The sequence below is a fragment of the Protopterus annectens genome, chromosome 3.part1 (assembly GCF_019279795.1).
Source record: "Protopterus annectens isolate FY-2018-M chromosome 3.part1, PAN1.0, whole genome shotgun sequence".
Classification (NCBI taxonomy): domain Eukaryota; kingdom Metazoa; phylum Chordata; order Ceratodontiformes; family Protopteridae; genus Protopterus; species Protopterus annectens.
Window position 1 is genome coordinate 1,312,028,767 of NC_056732.1, and position 18,011 is coordinate 1,312,046,777.

At 45.5% G+C, this 18,011-nt stretch overlaps 1 protein-coding gene across 1 annotated transcript in view; it reads left to right on the forward strand.

Annotated features, from left to right (window-relative positions):
- The window catches only part of VAPA (VAMP associated protein A), a 628,338-nt gene extending 611,550 nt beyond the window's left edge, over positions 1-16,788 (forward strand). The window contains exon 4 of the mRNA XM_044067355.1: positions 16,029-16,788. Within this exon, the coding sequence (XP_043923290.1) occupies positions 16,029-16,190 (162 nt within the window). The 3' untranslated portion in view covers positions 16,191-16,788. The remainder of the gene's footprint in view (positions 1-16,028) is intronic.
- The last annotated feature ends 1,223 nt before the right edge of the window (positions 16,789-18,011 follow it).

Genomic DNA, 18,011 nt, shown 5'->3' on the forward strand with positions numbered 1-18,011 from the left:
CTGTCCTTCCCCTGGGTCAATCTATCAGTCTGTGCGTTTCCTCCCCTGCCTCTCATCCCAAGGGTTCTGCTCAAAATAAGGGAGGAAAAACCAAGGACCATTCTTATAGCTCCAGACTGGCCCCGCCAACACTGGTACCCCTTGCTGCGCAGCCTGACCCCGCTGCCTCCATGGCATCTTCCTCAGATTCCATACCTTTTGACCCAGAGGGAAGGGGAATTCATGCAGCCCCAGTTGCAGACACTCAGTTTGGCAGCTTATCTTATTCTTTAACCCTGAACCAATCTGCCAACCTCAGTTAAAAGGTTCTAGATGTTATCCGTGAGGCCAGATGCCCTAGTACCAGAAAGTCTTATGCGGATAAATAGAAAAGGTTCTGCACCTGGATCCAGGCTAGGGGAGCCAATACAGCACAGCCCTCCCTTCCTGTCATCCTGGAATACTTAGCTGACCTACTACACAATGGCCTCTATTTCTCCTCTATAGAAATTCATGCTTCTGCTATTTCTGCTCATTTTCACACTGAGCAGCCCCTTCCTTTTCTCACACCCTTTGGTCAAACAGTCCCTAAGAGGGGCCAGCAACCTGAGGCCACTCAGAAGGGCACCAACACCAGCTTGGGACTTTAACTTTGTATTGGAGAAGCTCACCCTGCCCCCTTTCGAACCAGCTTCTTCTGCAGAGCTAAAATTTCTCTCCTGGAAGACAGCATTCCTTCTGGCCATCACTTCAGCCAGAAGAGTCTCTGAGCTGCAAGCACTCATGGCTGTAGAACCCTTCATCATCTTCCAAGCAGACAGGGCATGCCTCAGAACTAACCCATCCTTCATGCCCAAGGTGGTCTCCAGTGTGGCTCTCAACCAATCTATTCATTTGCCCACCTTTTGTCCTAATCCCCAGAACAAGGGGGAAAGGATTCTTCACACTCTAGATCTGCACAGACAGCTCAGATTCTACCTAGACAGGACTAAATCCTTCAGAAAGTCTGGTCAATTGCTGGTTAGCTTTGCTACAGGGGCAAAAGGCAAAGCCATCATTAAAGCAAACCATTTCCAAACGGATAGCACACTGCATCCATTTCTGCTACAAACAGCATGGAAAGCCTCCCACCAGGGGGTCAGGACACACTCCACCAGAGCAGCCTCCAGCTCTGCGACTTTCTTCAGAGGACTCCCCACCAGGGACATCCTGGAGGCTGCCACCTGGACATCCGTTCACACTTTTACCAAGCATTACCACCTGCCTCTCTTCTCCAAATCCAGGGCAGGGTTTGCCTCTGCAGTCTTGCAGGACAATCCTAGCCAGCCCCTAGTTTTCTTGACTGCCTCCACCCATTTCCTCAGCTTTGGGAATCAACCCAAAAGTGATGACTGCAACAGTGAAACACAAAGAACATAGTACAGTTGTGTACACTTACCATAAATTGTAGATGTTCGAGTGTATTCACTGTTGCAGTCCTGGTTTCCTCCCTTCATCCCCCTTTCTTCTCTTTCTCCTTTTATTACCATTCTTCCTTATTGTTCTCCTTTCCTTACAAGGGACATATTGGTATTTATTTTCCACTGGTGGGATTCTTCCACCAGAGCCTGGCTTCCTACTTGGGGGCTCCTGATAGTTTAAGGCAAGAAAATCTGATGTAATGGCGTCGGCTGCCTTACTTTATACTACTGACAACCTGACATCAGTCCTCAAGCTACAGCATCTGAAGCAGAAATACTAAGTCTCTGGTATTCGGGCCGGCCGAGGGCTACTCTGGCAAGGATGACCCAAATGTGATGACTGCAACAGTGAATACACACTAACATCTACATTTGTGGTAAGTGTACACAACTGTACTTTCTCTGCGCTACCCTTTGGCTTATCTACTCCTCCCAGGGTATTCACCAAATAATTAGCCCCAGCCATAGCATTTTGCAGACAGAGAAATATACAGATTTACCCTTATCTGGACAACTGCTTCATTCAGGCAGAAGCAAGGAAAAGCAGCTCTAGGACCTCCTCTTTGTCACAACCCTCCTAACCTCCTTAGGGTTCACCATCAACGAGAAGAAGTCAAACCAAACACCCTCCAGGAAGATCATTTTCTAGGGAGCACTGCTGGGCACAGCATCTCAAATGGCCTTTCTATCCCTAGAAAAGCAGAGCTTCCTGCCTTTCTACTTTACCCAGCTGGTTTCCAGAAGTCACCTCACTGCGAGGAAGTTCCTGCAAGCCTTGGGGTACATGGCATCTTGCCTCCTAATTCCTCTGGCCAGGCTTCACATGAGAAAACTTCAGTGGTATCTAAAGAACCTTTGGTGTCAGCACTCTCGGCCTCTAGACACCTCGCTCCCTCTGATCCCCTGTATAAGTACTGAGTTTTTCTGGTGGGCAGGGGTCTGTGCCAAGAACAAGGATCTTACCTTCATCCTCCGCCCATCTGGGCAGACCATCACCACCAGCGCCTTAGACATTGCTTGGGGTGCTCATCTAGCGGGCAGGTGCACCCAAGGTCTTTGGGATGACCAGCACCCTCCCTTACACAGCAATCAGAAGAAAGTGATGGCAGTACAAAAGGCTCTGACATCCTTCAAACCCCATCTCAGGCCCAGGGGTTCTCCTTATCAAAACAGACACCACCACAGTAATGTGGTACATCAAAAACAGGAAGGGACCCAATCTTACCCTCTGTGCAGACTAGCCATGAACGTCTGGCTTGACAGCCTCCTCCTTGGGATTACATCTAATAGGCTAATACCTACCAAGGATCAACAACATCCTGGCAGGCCACTTAAGCAGAAACTTACTGGACCCCCACGGATGGCAGCTCCACAGAAAAATCCTTTTGCAAGTTACTCGGGGCGTGGGGAACTCCAGAGGTGGATCTCTTTGCTTTGCACCTCAACCACCAGCTGAAAAAAATCTGTACTAGGGAGTATCACCACCTAGCGTTGAAGGTGGATGCCTTGACCTTCCCCTGGAACTCCCTGTTTGTGTACGCTTTCCCTCCTTTGTCTCTTATTCCCAAGGTACTGATCGAGATAAGGGAGGAGAGACCAAAGGCCATGCTCATTGCTCTAGATTGGCCCAGACAGCATTGGTACCCCTTACTGCATAGCCTGACATTGCAGCCTCCTAGGCAGCTTCCCCTGTTCTCAGACCTTTTGACTGAGGTGGGGGGGGGGCAGCGCCCAGACTTAGACTCCCAAACTGTCAGCATGGCTTATTAAAGACAAACAGGGGGCCCCTGTTAAGCAAACCGATCTTAGACATTATCAGAGGCCAGAAGGCCCAGCATCAGAAAATCTTACGCAGGGAAATGGAAAAGATTCTGCTCTTGGAACCAGTCCAGAGGGGGCAGTTCCTCACAACCTTCCATCCCTCTTATCCTGTACTACCTAGCAGAGTCGCTGAATAGTGGCCTTTCCTTCTCTTCCATTAAAGTCCACACCAGCTCATTTCGATACAGATCAGCCCCTGATGTTCTTTGTGTTTCACTGTTGCAGTCATTACATTTGGGTAGTCTGCTGGCAGGTTGCCCTCAGTCTTGGATGGGTTCGGAGCCGCTGAGCAGGCACCGGCTTCTGAGGGTGTTTTCAGGCCTCAACATTTTTACATAAAACCAACGCCACCTTCAAAAACAAGATCAAAAACAGTTTCTAAGTCTAAAAAACTGACGCATGAGCCATGTGCTCAGGCCCCTATGCCTAAAAAATGTGATCAACATGGCTGAGGACTTAATTACCTTGATCAGGGGTTCCTAACCCCCCCTCCTCCCCGCTAAGAGGCCTAGGCAAGACACTGATTATGAATCTTCAGATCAGGTTTCCATTTCTTCTGATCAGGAATTTTCTATTCCTCCCAATGAGGATTCAGATGCAGAAGAATACATCCCATCTGCATCTCCTCCTGAGAATTATTCTTTTGGTGAAACCTTGCATACTTTAAGGAAACATTTTCATTGGGAGAGTCAGTATTCTCTGAATCAAAAAAGAGACTTAGGGATTTCCTTCTCCTTCCTCAGCATAGGCCTTTGGCTATACCTCCTGTATTAGGCATTGTTGATGATGTATTTAAGGAATCAAGCATGGCTCCTGATTCCCTATCTCTGGCTATTAGTAAGCCAGACAGATATTACAGGATGTTCATCGTGCATACAGCTGCAGTCATAACAGATGGGTTCTCCTGCCATCAGACGGGTCCTCGGTCGGCCGAATTCCAAAGTCTAGGTCCGGCGTCGGTTGTTGTCGCTTTCTTTCCTGACGTCAGTGCGACAGGGGTATGTAAGACGCAGCCGACGCCATTTTCTTCAGTCTTTTTTGCCGTGCGGTGCCCGAAGCAGAAGCATTTCGCAAGTGCCGGTCGGCCAGCTCCTGAAATTACGAAAATTTGGAAACCGAAGTCTTCTTTAAAGCTAAGTACCCCGTTGGGGAAACTTTTCTTGCCTCAGACCGATGTCAGACAAAGTTAACAATTGTATTTCTTGTGGGAAGCAAATACCGCATAAGGATTTCCATTCCCTCTGTATACCTTGTTTAGGCCCAGACCACGGCCTCGGGCTGTCGCTTTGTGCTACTTTCAATAAACGCACTATTAAGCGTCGGGCGGAGTTCGCCCAGCACTTTTGGTAAAGCTTTTAATTATAAAATGTCGTCGGAGACTCCGACTACTGTTTTGTCCAAAAAAACGCAAGGACAAAGACCGACACGCGAGGTCCGCGGTCTCCACCGACACCACGCCAAAAACGGCTACACGTGCTCCGGTTCTCAACGAGGCGCCTACGCAGCCCCTGACTACCGACGACACTTCTCTGGCGGTGTCTTCTGTAACCGAGACTGCAGGTTCCTTGGCCCATACCCTGACTACAGCTACCGAAGCCACTGTGAGTGTTGAGCCTCTTAATGTGGACAGGTCCACTTCCACCCATGGTGTATTCAGACCTTCGTCTTCCTTTTCCATAAAGGCCTTTACTAAGTCTAAATCAGCCATGCATTCCAAGAGGCCTGTTGCACAGGGCCCATCTCCAGGCCCCATGCCTAAAAAGCAGATGCTCAAAATGGCTGAGGATTTAATTACTCTTATCAGGGGTTCCCAACCCCCACCGGACAAGAGACCCAGAGTGGAGGAAGATTCTCCCTCTTCTGACCAGGGCTCCATTATTTCAGAACATTCTGATGAAGAGGAACATTACTCCTTTTGAAGATTCTGATGCAGAGCAGTCCATCCCTTCTGTATCCCAGAGGACTTTTCTTTCGGGGAAACCTTGCATACCTTGAGGGAACACTTCCATTGGGAAGGCCAAGATTTTTCAGATTCCAAGAAAAGGCTTAGGGAATTTTTTTTGCTACCTCAGCACAGACCTCTGGCGATACCTCCTGTCTTGGACATTCTTGATGATATTTACTCGGAGGCTTGCCTTAATCCGGATTCCCTGCCTCCTGCCCCAGTCAAGCCTGATAGGTACTACAGAGTTCCTAACTCACACCAATTTCTTTACAAAAGCCATAATGCTGACCCAGAAACCATTTCTCAAGGCCCCAAGGGAATGAAGGCCTCTACTGCTAAGAATCCATTACCTTCCGAGAGAGAGTCTAGATCCTATACCTCCTGTATTAGGCATTGTTGATGATGTATTTAAGGAATCAAGCATGGCTCCTGATTCCCTACCTCTGGCTATTAGTAAGCCAGACAGATATTACAGGGTTCCTGACTCTCACAAATTTCTATTCAAAAATCCTGCTGCTGATCCTGAGACTATATCACAGGGTCCCAAAGGTGTAAAGGCCTCTACAGCCAAAAAGTCCTACCCCCTCTGATAGAGATCCCAGGGCGCTGGTTAGATGAGGAAAGAAGGTTTATACGTCTGCAACCTTGGCAATTAGGGCCTTAAACTGCCAGTTTCATATGCTTAAGTATCAACAGCATGTTATGGGCTTATTGAAACAGAAAATGATGTTGATTTCTGATTGTGTGGAAAATAAAGAATTACAAGAATTATTGCATGCAGCAGAATAGGTTGGAAAGCATACTTTGCAATGTGGTTTTGATTCTTTGGAGGCCTTTTGCATGGCCACATTTACTAGATCTGTGATTAGAAGGCATGCCTGGCTCAAGGAGCAAAATCTGCCTGATCATGTTAAAGCTAAATTGTTGGATGCCCCTTTACAGCATGATACTCTGGTAATAAGGCAGAAGAGATTTTAAAGAAAATGGAAGACAAAGCTAAATCTATGCAAACTGTAAAAGATTTCTTACAAGTACAGCCACCCAGGTTCAGTAGGCACTGGCCTACTAAAAATTGGTCCTTTCCTGTGTCCAACAGAGCCTCTCAAGGCAAATCCAGGTGCTCAAAAGGCTATAGATACCAATCACAGGGTTCTTACAGGTCAAAGCAATGGGGTGCCTTCACCTCCAAATCTGGAGGAAATAAAGCACAACCCAACAGTAAGCAGTCTCAATGACTTCCCTCTGCCTTCACCAAGCACTTATCTCTTGGCAGCCCCCTTGGGGGTAAAATTAGCACTTCATGCTCAAAATTGGCAGTTAATTACCGAGGACAAGTGGGTATTAAACATAGTGTCCCAGGGGTACAGATTTCATTTCCATACTTTGCCAGTTCCAAACGGTTGGCCAGATCTGCCACAAAATCAATGGGCAGAGGCTCAGAAACAAGTTACGTCTGTTATGGAGATTGGGACTATTCAGCCAGAACAGGAAAAAGGACAAGGTTTTTATTCAAGGTTGTTCCTGGTACCCAGAAAAGACAATGCATGGCGTCCAATACTGGACTTATCAATTCTGAACACGTACCTAGACGTTCCAAAATTCAGAATACTGACTTTACAACAGCTACTGCCTATGCTGGGCAGGAACTCTTGGTTAGTGACTCTAGACTTGAGGCATACCTGCATATCCCAATAAGGGAATCGTACAGAAGATACCTCCGCTTCAAGGCAGGTTTTTTGCATTACCAATTCTCTGCACTGCCCTTTGGCTTATCTACTGTGCCCAGGGTCTTTACAAAGTGCCTGGCACCAGTAATTGCATTTTGTAGACAAAGAAATATACAAATTTTTCCTTAACTGGACGACTGTCTCATTCAAGCAGAGAACAAGGACATTCTTCAACATCTGGCATTTGTAAAAAGGCATCTAACATGCCTAGGGTACACAATAAACGAAAAGAAATCACAACTGGTACCCTCTCAAATAATTACATTCCTGGGTGCAAGCTTGAATACAACTGCCCAGATGGCTTACCTTACGCCAGACAAACAAAGGCAACTGACAACATTCTTCAAACAGATGGCAACAAAAACCCAGTTATCTGCAAGACAAATTCTGCAGGCTTTGGGGTTCATGGCATCTTGCATTCTGCTAATTCCATGTGCAAGACTGCATATGAGGAAACTTCAATGGTACCTAAAAAGTTTATGGAGTCAACATTGTCACAGTCTGGGAACAATGATTCCTCTCATTCCCTGCCTACAACAGGAGTTACTTTGGTGGGCAGAGACATGTCACCAGAACAAGGGACTGTCATTCACTCTATCCCCTGCCACCCAAACCCTAACTACAGATGCATCAGACTATGCTTGGGGGGGCCCACCTGGCGGGGGGGAGATGCTTTCAGGGCATATGGAGCCCAAAACAAATGCATCTGCATATCAACCAGAAAGAGATGCTAGTGGTTCAGAATGCTCTGACAGCCTTCAAGGACTTACTTCATCCAGGGCAACTACTGATAAAGACGGACAACACCACGGTTATGTGGTACATACACAAGCAGAGGGGTACACATTCCTACCCCCTTTGCAGACTAGCCATGTCATTGTGGAACACAGCCTTGACTTACCAAGTATATCTTCAAGTTCAATTCCTGCCAGGAAAACACAATACTCTGGCAGACGACCTGAGCAGAAATCTTATGGACCCGCAAATCTTCAGCATGGTAACACAGACATGGGGGAGCCCAGACATAGATCATTTTGCCTCTCCCCAAAATTATCAACTTTACAAATTCTGCACAAGGAGTTTTCACAGACAAGCATGGAAAGTGGATGCCCTATCCTTCAAAACCTATCAGTCTATGCCTTTCCCCCTCTGCCTCTTTTCTCCAAGGTCTTACTAAAGGTCAGACAGGAAAAAACAACAATGATCCTAATTGCTCCGGACTGGCCTCGCCAGCACTGGAACCCAATCCTAAGGAATATATCTCAACTCCCTCCTTGGTACTTGCCTCACATACCTAATCTACTGCCTCAGCAGAACAGTCAAATTCTGCATACCCAGCTCCAAACCCTGAACCTTGCAGCATGGCTGAGCATTTAATTATTCAAACAGCACCTCTCAGTAAATCTGTGATGGATGTCATTTTGGAAGCTAGAAGGTCTAGTACTAGAAAATCTTATGCTGATAAATAGAAGAGATTCTGTGCTTGGAACCAAGCACAAGGAACAGACACAGCAAAACCAAATATTCCTCAAATTTTACAATACATGACTGAATTGCTTGACAAGGGCCTATCTTTTTCTTCAATAAAAATACATGCCTCTGCCATCTCGGCTCATTACAACACAGAGCCTCTCATCTTTTCTCATCCTCTGCTAAAACAGTGTCTTAGAGGGGCCAAAAATTTAAGGCCTCCCAGAAGATCACCAACTCCTGCATGGGACCTCAATTTTGTGCTGGAAAAACTCACCCTGCCTCCTTTTAAACCAGCAGCTACTGCGGATATAAAATTTTTATCTTGGAAAACAGCTTTCCTTTTGGCAATCACTTCAGCAAGAAGGGTTTCAGAACTACAGGCTCTCGTGACTGTGGAGCCTTTTATTACATTTTACCCAGACAGGGTGTCCCTCAGGACCAATCCTTCCTTTATGCAAGGTGTGGTATCCAGTGTGGCTCTTAACCAAATTATTCATCTGCCAACATTTTACCTAAATCCGCAGAATAAGGGGGAGCGGATTCTGCATTCATTGGACGTGCACAGACTACTAAGATTCTACTTAAACAGGGCCAAATCTCTAAGAAAGTCTGAGCAACTACTGGTGGCATTTGCTTCAGGATCATAGGGGAAGGCTATATCAAAGCAGACTGTTTCTAAGTGGTAAGCCACTGCATTCGTTTCTGCTACTTGCACCATGATAAACCTGTGCCCAAGGGAATTAGGTCACATTCCACCTGGGCTGCCTCTACCTCGGCAGCCTTTCTCAGAGGAGTTCCAACCAAAGACATTCTAGAAGCTGCTACTTGGAGCTCTGTGCATTCCTTCACAAAGCATTATCATTTGCCTCTCTTCTCCAAATCCAGGGCAGGCTTTGCCACTGCAGTTCTGCAGGGCCTTATAGCCGCCCATTATGCTATTTGTTTCCATACTCCCAGCCATAGCTTTGGGATTCTACCCAAATGTAATGACTGCAACAGTGAAACACGAAGAACATAGTACAGGTGTGTACACTTACCATAAATGTAGATGTTCGAGTGTATTCACTGTTGCAGTCCGGGTTACCCACCCGCCATCCCCCTTTTCTATAACTCCTCTTTCCTTCACTATATACTAAAGCCTTTGTGGTGTATTTGCTTTTAGAGGAAGGTAACGTTTATGTTGATAATTGGGCACCTGACATCTGTGGCAAGAAAAACTGAATAAAATGGTGTCAGCTGCATGTTTTATACCCCTGAAGACCTGACGTCATGAAAGAGGAGACAGCAACTGACGCAGGCCCCAAGACTTTGTTATTCAGGCCGACTGAGGGCAACCTGCCAGCAGATTACCCAAACGTAATGACTGCAACAGTGAATACACTCGAACATCTACATTTATGATAAGTGTACACAACTGTACTTTCTCACATCCTTTGATTAAACAATTCCTCAGAGGAGCTTCTAATTTCAGACCTCGCAGAAGGCCACCCATGCCAGCCTGAGACCTGAATTATGTTTTGGAAAAACTAACCATACCACCCTTCGAGCCTGCTGCTTCAGTAGAACTGAGATACTACTCCTGGAAGACTGCTTTCCTACTAGCTATCACCTCAGCCAGAAGGATTTCAGAACTTCAGGCACTGATGGCCATTGAGCCCTTCATCATTTTCCATGCAGACAGAGGGTCTCCCTGAGGACTAACCCCTCCTTTATGCCCAAGGTGGTAACTAATGTGACTCTCAACCAGGCCATACATCTAACCACATTCTTTCCTAACCCACAAAACAGGGGGGAAAGAATTCTGCACTAACTAGACATGCACAGATAGCTCAGATACTACCTAGGCCGTACTAAACCCTTAAGGAAAATGGACCAACTTCTTTGTCAGCTTTGCCTCAGGGGCAGAGGGGAAGCCCATTTCCAAATGGATATCACACTGTATGGTACAGATTACATGGGAAACCAAACCCTAAGTCTCTTCGTACCCATTCCACTAGGGCAGCCTCCACTTCCACAGCATTCCTCAGAGGAGTTCCCACCAGGGACATCTTGGAAACTGCCACCTGGACTTCTGTCCATTCCTTTACAAAGCATTATCGCCTACCTCTTTTCTCTTAAGGCTAGGGCAGGTTTTGCCTCTGCAATTCTGCAGTGCATGATGACCCATGCCTAGGTCTCTTATTAATCCTACCACCACCCTCCTCAGCATTGGGAGTCCTCCCACAGATGATGACTGCAACAGTGAAACATGAAGAACATAGTACAGATGTTCATCGTGCATACAGCTGCAGTCATAACAGATGGGTTTTCTGCCGTCAGGCGGGTCCTCGGTCGGCCGAATTCCAAAGTCTAGGTCCGGCGTTTGATGTCGTCGCTTCTTCCCTGACGTCAGTGCGACAGGGGTATAAAAGAACCAGCCGACGCCATTTTCTCCAGTCTTTCTTGCCGCGCGGTGCCCGAAGCAGAAGCAGTTCGCAAGTGCCGGTCGGACAGCTCCTGAGATTACGAATATTTTTCAACCGAAGACTTCTTGAAAGCTAAGTACCCTGTTGGGGAAACTTTTCTTGCCTCAGACCGATGTCAGACAAAGTTAATAATTGCATTTCATGTGGGAAGCAAATACTGCATAAGGATTTCCATTCCCTCTGTATTCCTTGCTTAGGCCCAGACCACGACGTCTCGGCCTGTCGTTTTTGTGCTACATTCAACAGACGCACTATTAAGCATCGGGCGGAGTTCGCTCAACACTATTTTGGCAAAAAGTTTAATTACAACATGTCGTCGGATACTCCGACCCCAGTTTTGAGTAAACGACGCAAAGATAAGGACCGACATATGAGGTCCGCGACTTCTACCGACACCATGCTAAAGCTGACTACAGGTGCTCCGGTTCTCAGCGAGGCACCTATGCAGCCCCTGACTACTGATGACACTTCATTAGCAGTGTCTTCTGTGCCCGAGGTCGCAGGCTCTTCGGCCCACACCCCGACTACAGATACCGAAGCCACTCTTGGCGGGGAAACTCAGAGTTCAGACAGGCCTGCCACCTCTCAAGGTGTCTTCAGGCCTTCTTCTTCTTTTTCCATTAAAGCTTACACTAAATCTAAAGCAGCCATGCATTCTAAAAGACAAGCTCCACAGGGTCCCTCTCAAGGCCCCATGCCTAAAAAGCAGATGCTCAAAATGGCAGAGGATTTGATTACTCTTATCAGGGGTTCTCAACCCCCCTCGGACAAAAGGCCCAGAGTGGAGGAAGATTACCCTTCCGCGGACCAGGCCTCCATTACTTCAGAACATTCTGAGGACCAGGAACATTCTTACTCCCCTTTCGAAGATTCTGATGAAGAGGAGTCCATTCCCTCTGCCCCCCCCCCCCCCGAGGATTACTCTTTTGGGGAAACCTTGCATACCTTGAGGGAACACTTCCACTGGGAAGGCCAAGAGTACTCAGATTCCAAGAAAAGGCTCAGGGATTTCCTCTTGCTCCCTCAGCACAGGCCTCTGGCTATACCTCCTGTCTTAGACATACTAGATGATGTGTATTCAGAGGCCAGCCTTAACCCAGATTCTTTACCTCCAGCTCCAGTCAAGCCTGACAGGTATTACCGGGTTCCTGATTCACACCAATTCCTATACAAAAGTCATGCAGCTGACCCAGAAACCATTTCACAAGGCCTCCACTGCCAAAAATCCTTTACCTTCAGAGAGAGATTCCAGATCTTTAGAAAGGTGGGGGAAAAAGGTATACACCTCGGCCACCTTAACCATGAGGGCATTAAACTGTCAGTTCCATATGTTAAAGTATCAACAGTTTTTGTTATCTCAGTTGAAAAGTAAAATGTCACAACCTGAACAACCAGACTTGAAGGAGTTGCAGGATTTGTTGCGTAGTGCAGAGCAAGTGGGTAAACATACCTTGCAATGTGGTTTTGATGCTTTAGAGGCCTCATGTAGAGCTGCTGTTACAGGATCAGTCATACGTAGACATGCTTGGCTCAAAGAGCAAACCTTACCAGATCATGTCAAAGCTAAATTACTAGATGCACCTCTTCAAAAAGATGTATTGTTTGGTGTTAAAGCTGAGGAGGTATTAAAGAAAATGGAGGAAAAGGCAAAATCAATGCAAAGAGTGGAAGATTTCCAACAGGTACAGCCCCCACGCTTCAGTAGAAATTGGCCTTCAAAAAATTGGTCCTTTCCAGCCACGGACAGACCTCAAAGAGGTAGATACAGGCGCCCGAGGGGTAGAGGGCAATCTCAAGGATCATTTAGAGGCAGACAATGGCAAACACCTACACCTAGAGGGGGTGAGGATAGTTCACAGCCATTCAGAAAGCAGACCCAATGACTTTCCCCTTTGCATGCCAAGCAAGGCTCAAATGGCAGCACCTTTAGGCAGAAAACTGGCATTATTTTTGAAAAATTGGCATATTGTCACAAAATACAAATGGATCCTGGACATTATAGACAGAGGCTACAGATTTCACTTTCACACCCTTCCAAAAATGAGAGGCATGCCAAACCTGCCACACAATCAAAGGGCAGAGGCACAAAAACAAATTTCAGATCTCATGGACATGAAAGCTATTCAAAAGGTACCTGCACAAGAACAGGGTCAAGGTTTTTATTCCAGACTATTCCTGGTACCAAGGAAGGGCAAAGATTAGAGACCTATTTTGGACCTATCCATCCTAAACACATATTTATTCGTACCAAAGTTCAAGATGCTCACATTACAGCAACTTCTTCCCATGCTGGGCAAGGAGTCTTGGCTGGTAACATTGGACCTCAAGGAGGCATACCTGCATGTCCCAATCAGACAAGATTGCAGAAGATACCTCAGATTTCTTGCAGGTTCATCCCATTATCAATTCTCTGCATTGCCCTTTGGCTTATCTATTGCGCCCAGAGTGTTCACGAAATGCCTGGCATCAGTAATTGCCTTCTGCAAACTTCAAGGGATACAAATATACCCATATTTGGACGACTGCCTGATCCAAGCGGACAGCAAACACACTCTTCTGAAACACCTGGCATTTGTAATACTGTTGTTGAAATCTCTGGGATACACAGTCAACAAAAAGAAGTCAAGACTAATACCCTCTCAAACAATAATTTTCCTGGGTGCCAGCTTGGATACAAACACCCAGATGGCCTACCTCACGTCAGAGAAACAAGGGCAATTAACTCAATACTTCAGAAAACTGGCAACCTTCACCAGGCTGACTGCAAGAAAAATCCTGCAGGCTCTGGGATTCATGGCATCTTGCATCCTGCTAATCCCATGTGCAAAGCTGCATATGAGGAAACTTCAATGGTACCTAAAAAACTTATGGTCTCAACACAGCCCCACAGTTTGGAAACAATCATACCACTGATTCCATGTCTTCAAAAGGAATTTCTGTGATGGGCTCAAGCATGCCAAAGAAGCATAGGTCTCCCATTCTGCAAGCCTCAAGCAAATCAAGTCATCACAACAGATGCCTCGGACTATGCCTGGGGGGCGCACATGACAGATCGGTGCATTCAGGGCAAATGGTCACAAAAAGAAAAGCACCTACACATCAATCAAAAGGAAATGCTAGCAGTAATAAATGCTATTATGGCTTTCAAAGACCTACTGCATCCAGGCCAGCTATTGATAAAGACAGACAACACCACAGTGATGTGGTACATAAACAGACAGGGAAGAACCCATTCATACCCCCTATGCAGGCTAGCCATGTCTCTTTGGAACATGGCTCTGGAATTACAAATCCAACTTCTAGCACAGTTCCTGCCAGGCAAAGAAAACACGCTGGCAGACAACCTGAGCAGAAATATGATAGATCCACACGAATGGAAGTTGCATCCTCAAGTTTTTACAATGATAATTCAAGCATGGGGAAGGCCAGACATAGATCTCTTTGCCACCCACAGAAATTACCAATTGACAAAATTCTGCTCAAGGACCTTTCATCCACTGGCCTGGAAAGTGGATGCACTCTCTTTCAGTTGGACAACAATGACGGTTTATGCCTTTCCACCTCTTCCACTGCTGCCCAATGTTCTATTAAAAGCCAGAGCAGACAGACCAAAGATGATTCTCATTGTTCCAGACTGGCCAAGACAACACTGGTACCCACTCCTGAGGAACCTGACTCATTCCCCACCATGGATCCTGCCTCTAATGCCTCTTCTACTGACTCAGCACAACTTCAAAACTCTTCACAGTCAGCTGAAAACACTCAATCTAGCCGCATGGAGGATTCCTTAAATTCACAGCAGACCCTACTCTCCAAGGAGGTGCAGGATGTCATTTTGGAAGCCAGAAGGCCTTCTACTAGAAATGCCTACTCTGCAAAATGGAAACGGTTTTGTGCCTGAAATCAGAAAAAGGGTCAGAATCCTGGAATACTGAATTTACCTCAAATATTACAGTACCTAGCCGAGCTGCTAAGCAGTGGACTTTCATTCTCCTCCATCAAAATCCATGCCTCAGCCATTTCTGCAGAGTACAACACTGATCCTCCTTTATTCTCTCACCCTCTCTTAAGACAGTTCTTCAGAGGGGCTAAGAATATATAAAACCCCCAAGGAAACAACCAGTACCGGCTTGGGACTTCAATTTCATTCTAGAAAAACTAACCCTGCCTCCTTTTGAGCCAGCTGCTTCAAGAGATCTGCAATATTTGTCATGGAAAACAGCCTTCCTTCTAGCTATCACCTCAGCACGCAGGGTTTCGGAACTACAAGCCCTCATGGCTGTGCAGCCTTTCATCATTTTCCATCACGACAGATTTTCCTTACGAATCAATCCTTCATTTATGCCAAAGGTAGTATCCAGGGTAGCCTTGAATCAGGCTATCCACTTACCTACCTTTTACCCTAATCCACAAAACAAAGGGGAGAGACTACTACATTCCTTGGACATTCACATTCAGCTTCGTTATTATTTGGACAGAACAAAGCCTTTCAGAAAATCAGAGCAACTGTTTGTGTCCTATGCTACAGGTGCTCAAGGGAAGCCTATTTCCAAACAGACATTCTCAAAGTGGATAGCCCACTGCATACGCTTTTGTTACTCTTTTCATGGTAAAACTGTACCTACAGGCATCAGATCTCACTCCACAAGGGCCACAGCTACCTCTGCAGCTTTCCTCAGGGGGTTCCTACCAAAGATATTTTGTAAGCAGCCACTTGGAGTTCTGTACATACTTTCTCCAAGCACTATCACCTACCTTTATACTCCAAAACTAGAGCGGGCTTTGCCACTGCAGTCTTGCATGGCATCCTGGCTCCTCCTAGTTCCACTTAGTGCCTACCCACCCCTTTATTAGCTTTGGGATTCTACCCATCTGTTATGCAGAAAAACATTGACTCTGGTATTCGGGCCAGCCGAGGGCTACCACAGCAGGGATAACCCACAGGTGATGACTGCAACAGTGAATACACTTGAACATCTACATTTATGGTAAGTGTGCACAACTGTAGTTTTCATCAGTACATATTTTCAAGCCTAGACCCCTGTTTAACTTTTCATTTTGGAAGTGAAAATCAGCTAGCATCCTGTTTTTTTTTAATAATTTATTGTGTTGTATAAAAATTTTGAGTACATGTAACTATTTTTGGCCTTTTTTATAGGATGATGGCTTGAGGCTCAGAAAAGTTGCACAGTCAGACAGTTCAGCATTGAGCACAGGCAGCTCCGCCATCAGAGACACTGGATCCTCTGCTCTTCCTTCACTTCTTGTTGTAATTGCAGCTATTTTCATTGGATTCTTTCTAGGGAAATTCATCTTGTAGGAGAAAAAGCATGCACTACACTCCTGTTCATTTTTTTCTGGCCTGAAAAAGTTGTTTACCTGCCATATCATTTGTTGTATGGCCCATAGCAACCATGTTTTGTGTACAGCATTCTGAAGGCTTTGCCTTTTCCAGTCTCACACGGTTAGGCCACACAGTGAAAATTTTCTTTGTTGGTTCAATAAAAGTTGTTCATTGTTAACATCTATAGCAGGTGTATTGAGGCTACACATTCAATCCTTTGTAAAAGTACATAAGGATAAAATTTGTCCTCACTCTGTGGTTTTAATAAGAGTTGAATGAAATGTTAAATGTCTTGTAAATGTTATTTTAATCAATTTAGATTTTATCTATTACTGGAGTACCTCTTGATTTATTGGATTTATTATTCCCACTTGTTTGGGGATATTACAAGAGGAACATTGAGGAAATACCTCCTCATTGTAAATTTTCCCCTACTACACCCCCTTTCTTTGCTGATGTCAGAGATTGCCACGAAATTTCTGTTTGGCATTTGTGTCTGAAAGGTTCCTTCATTCTTGCAGTCCTGTTCCTTGGTATTTAACATAAAAAGCTAATAAAATTGTTGATAAGTTTACTGTTTGCTAATTTTTGTGTTGTTTTTATTTCTTAATATCTGAGTTCATATTGAAGGGAAACAGAAATTTGATATTCATGTCTTGCAGCTGCATAATGTGGAACAGCTGAATAGATTCTGCGCAATCTTCTGTTCTTTTCATCTGGCTGGTTAAAGACAGTCTCTCAAAGGTTTATAGCATTTCATGGTAGATTTTTGTACCAGAAGCCTTATATGATTATTATTGTAGTCCCATATGGTATGAATTCCCCCACTATGTTCAACTGTCTTCAATAATGGGACAATAGTACTGCTTTGTGAATGTTTACAATCTGAATTTTGGACTTGAGGGCAAATGTGTGAACTGATTTCAAAGTAGTCCTTTTTGTGGATAAATTAGTGTTAAACTTGTACATCACTACAGTATGGAGTAAGAAAAACACATCCCACCTTTTTGCATATTTGATTTCAGGATCCTATTTTGGACACATTCATGTCATTGTGCTATTGTATTCAAGCATGTATTAGTTAATTTCAGAAATATTACATCTGGTTCTTTGATGATTAACAAACAGGCAGTGTTAAATTTGTAGAAAGGGAGGTTGTTCCAGAAGTTGACTGCTCGAGTTTTACTGCATTTGAGATGCGATGTTTTACATAAATTTGTGTCTGGTGTCAGGAATGGCTTAGCCCTACATAGATGTTCTTCGTGTTTCACTGTTGCAGTCATTGCATTTGAGTAATCTGCTGGCAGGTTGTGCTCAGTCGGCCTGACTATCAAAGTCTTGGGTCCTGCATTGGTTGCTGTCTCTTCTTCCATGACATCAGGTTGTCTGGTATAAAACATGCAGCCGACGCCATTTTCTGCAGTCTTTCTTACCACGCGGTGCCCAAAGCAGAAGCAGTTCGCAAGTGCCGGTCGGCCGACTCCTGAAATTTTCGCATTCGAGTTTCAGAACCAAAGTCTTCAATTAAAGCTAAGTATATATGCCGCGGTGGTACGGCGGTAGCGTTGTTACCTCACAGCAAGACATTCTCCCGTTCAGTTCTCGGCTTGGTTTGGGTGTGCCTTGTGTGTGGAGTCTGCATTTCCTCCCCGCGGTTGGGTAGTGTTTGAAAGACATGCGTGCGTAATTGGGCGTGCCTTCGTTGAAGGTTGAGTGTCGAGCTGGCACCTCGGCATTTTGTAAAAAATCTACTGCCAATCATTAGCGGACCGGTGTCCCGCTGTGGCGACCCCTTAC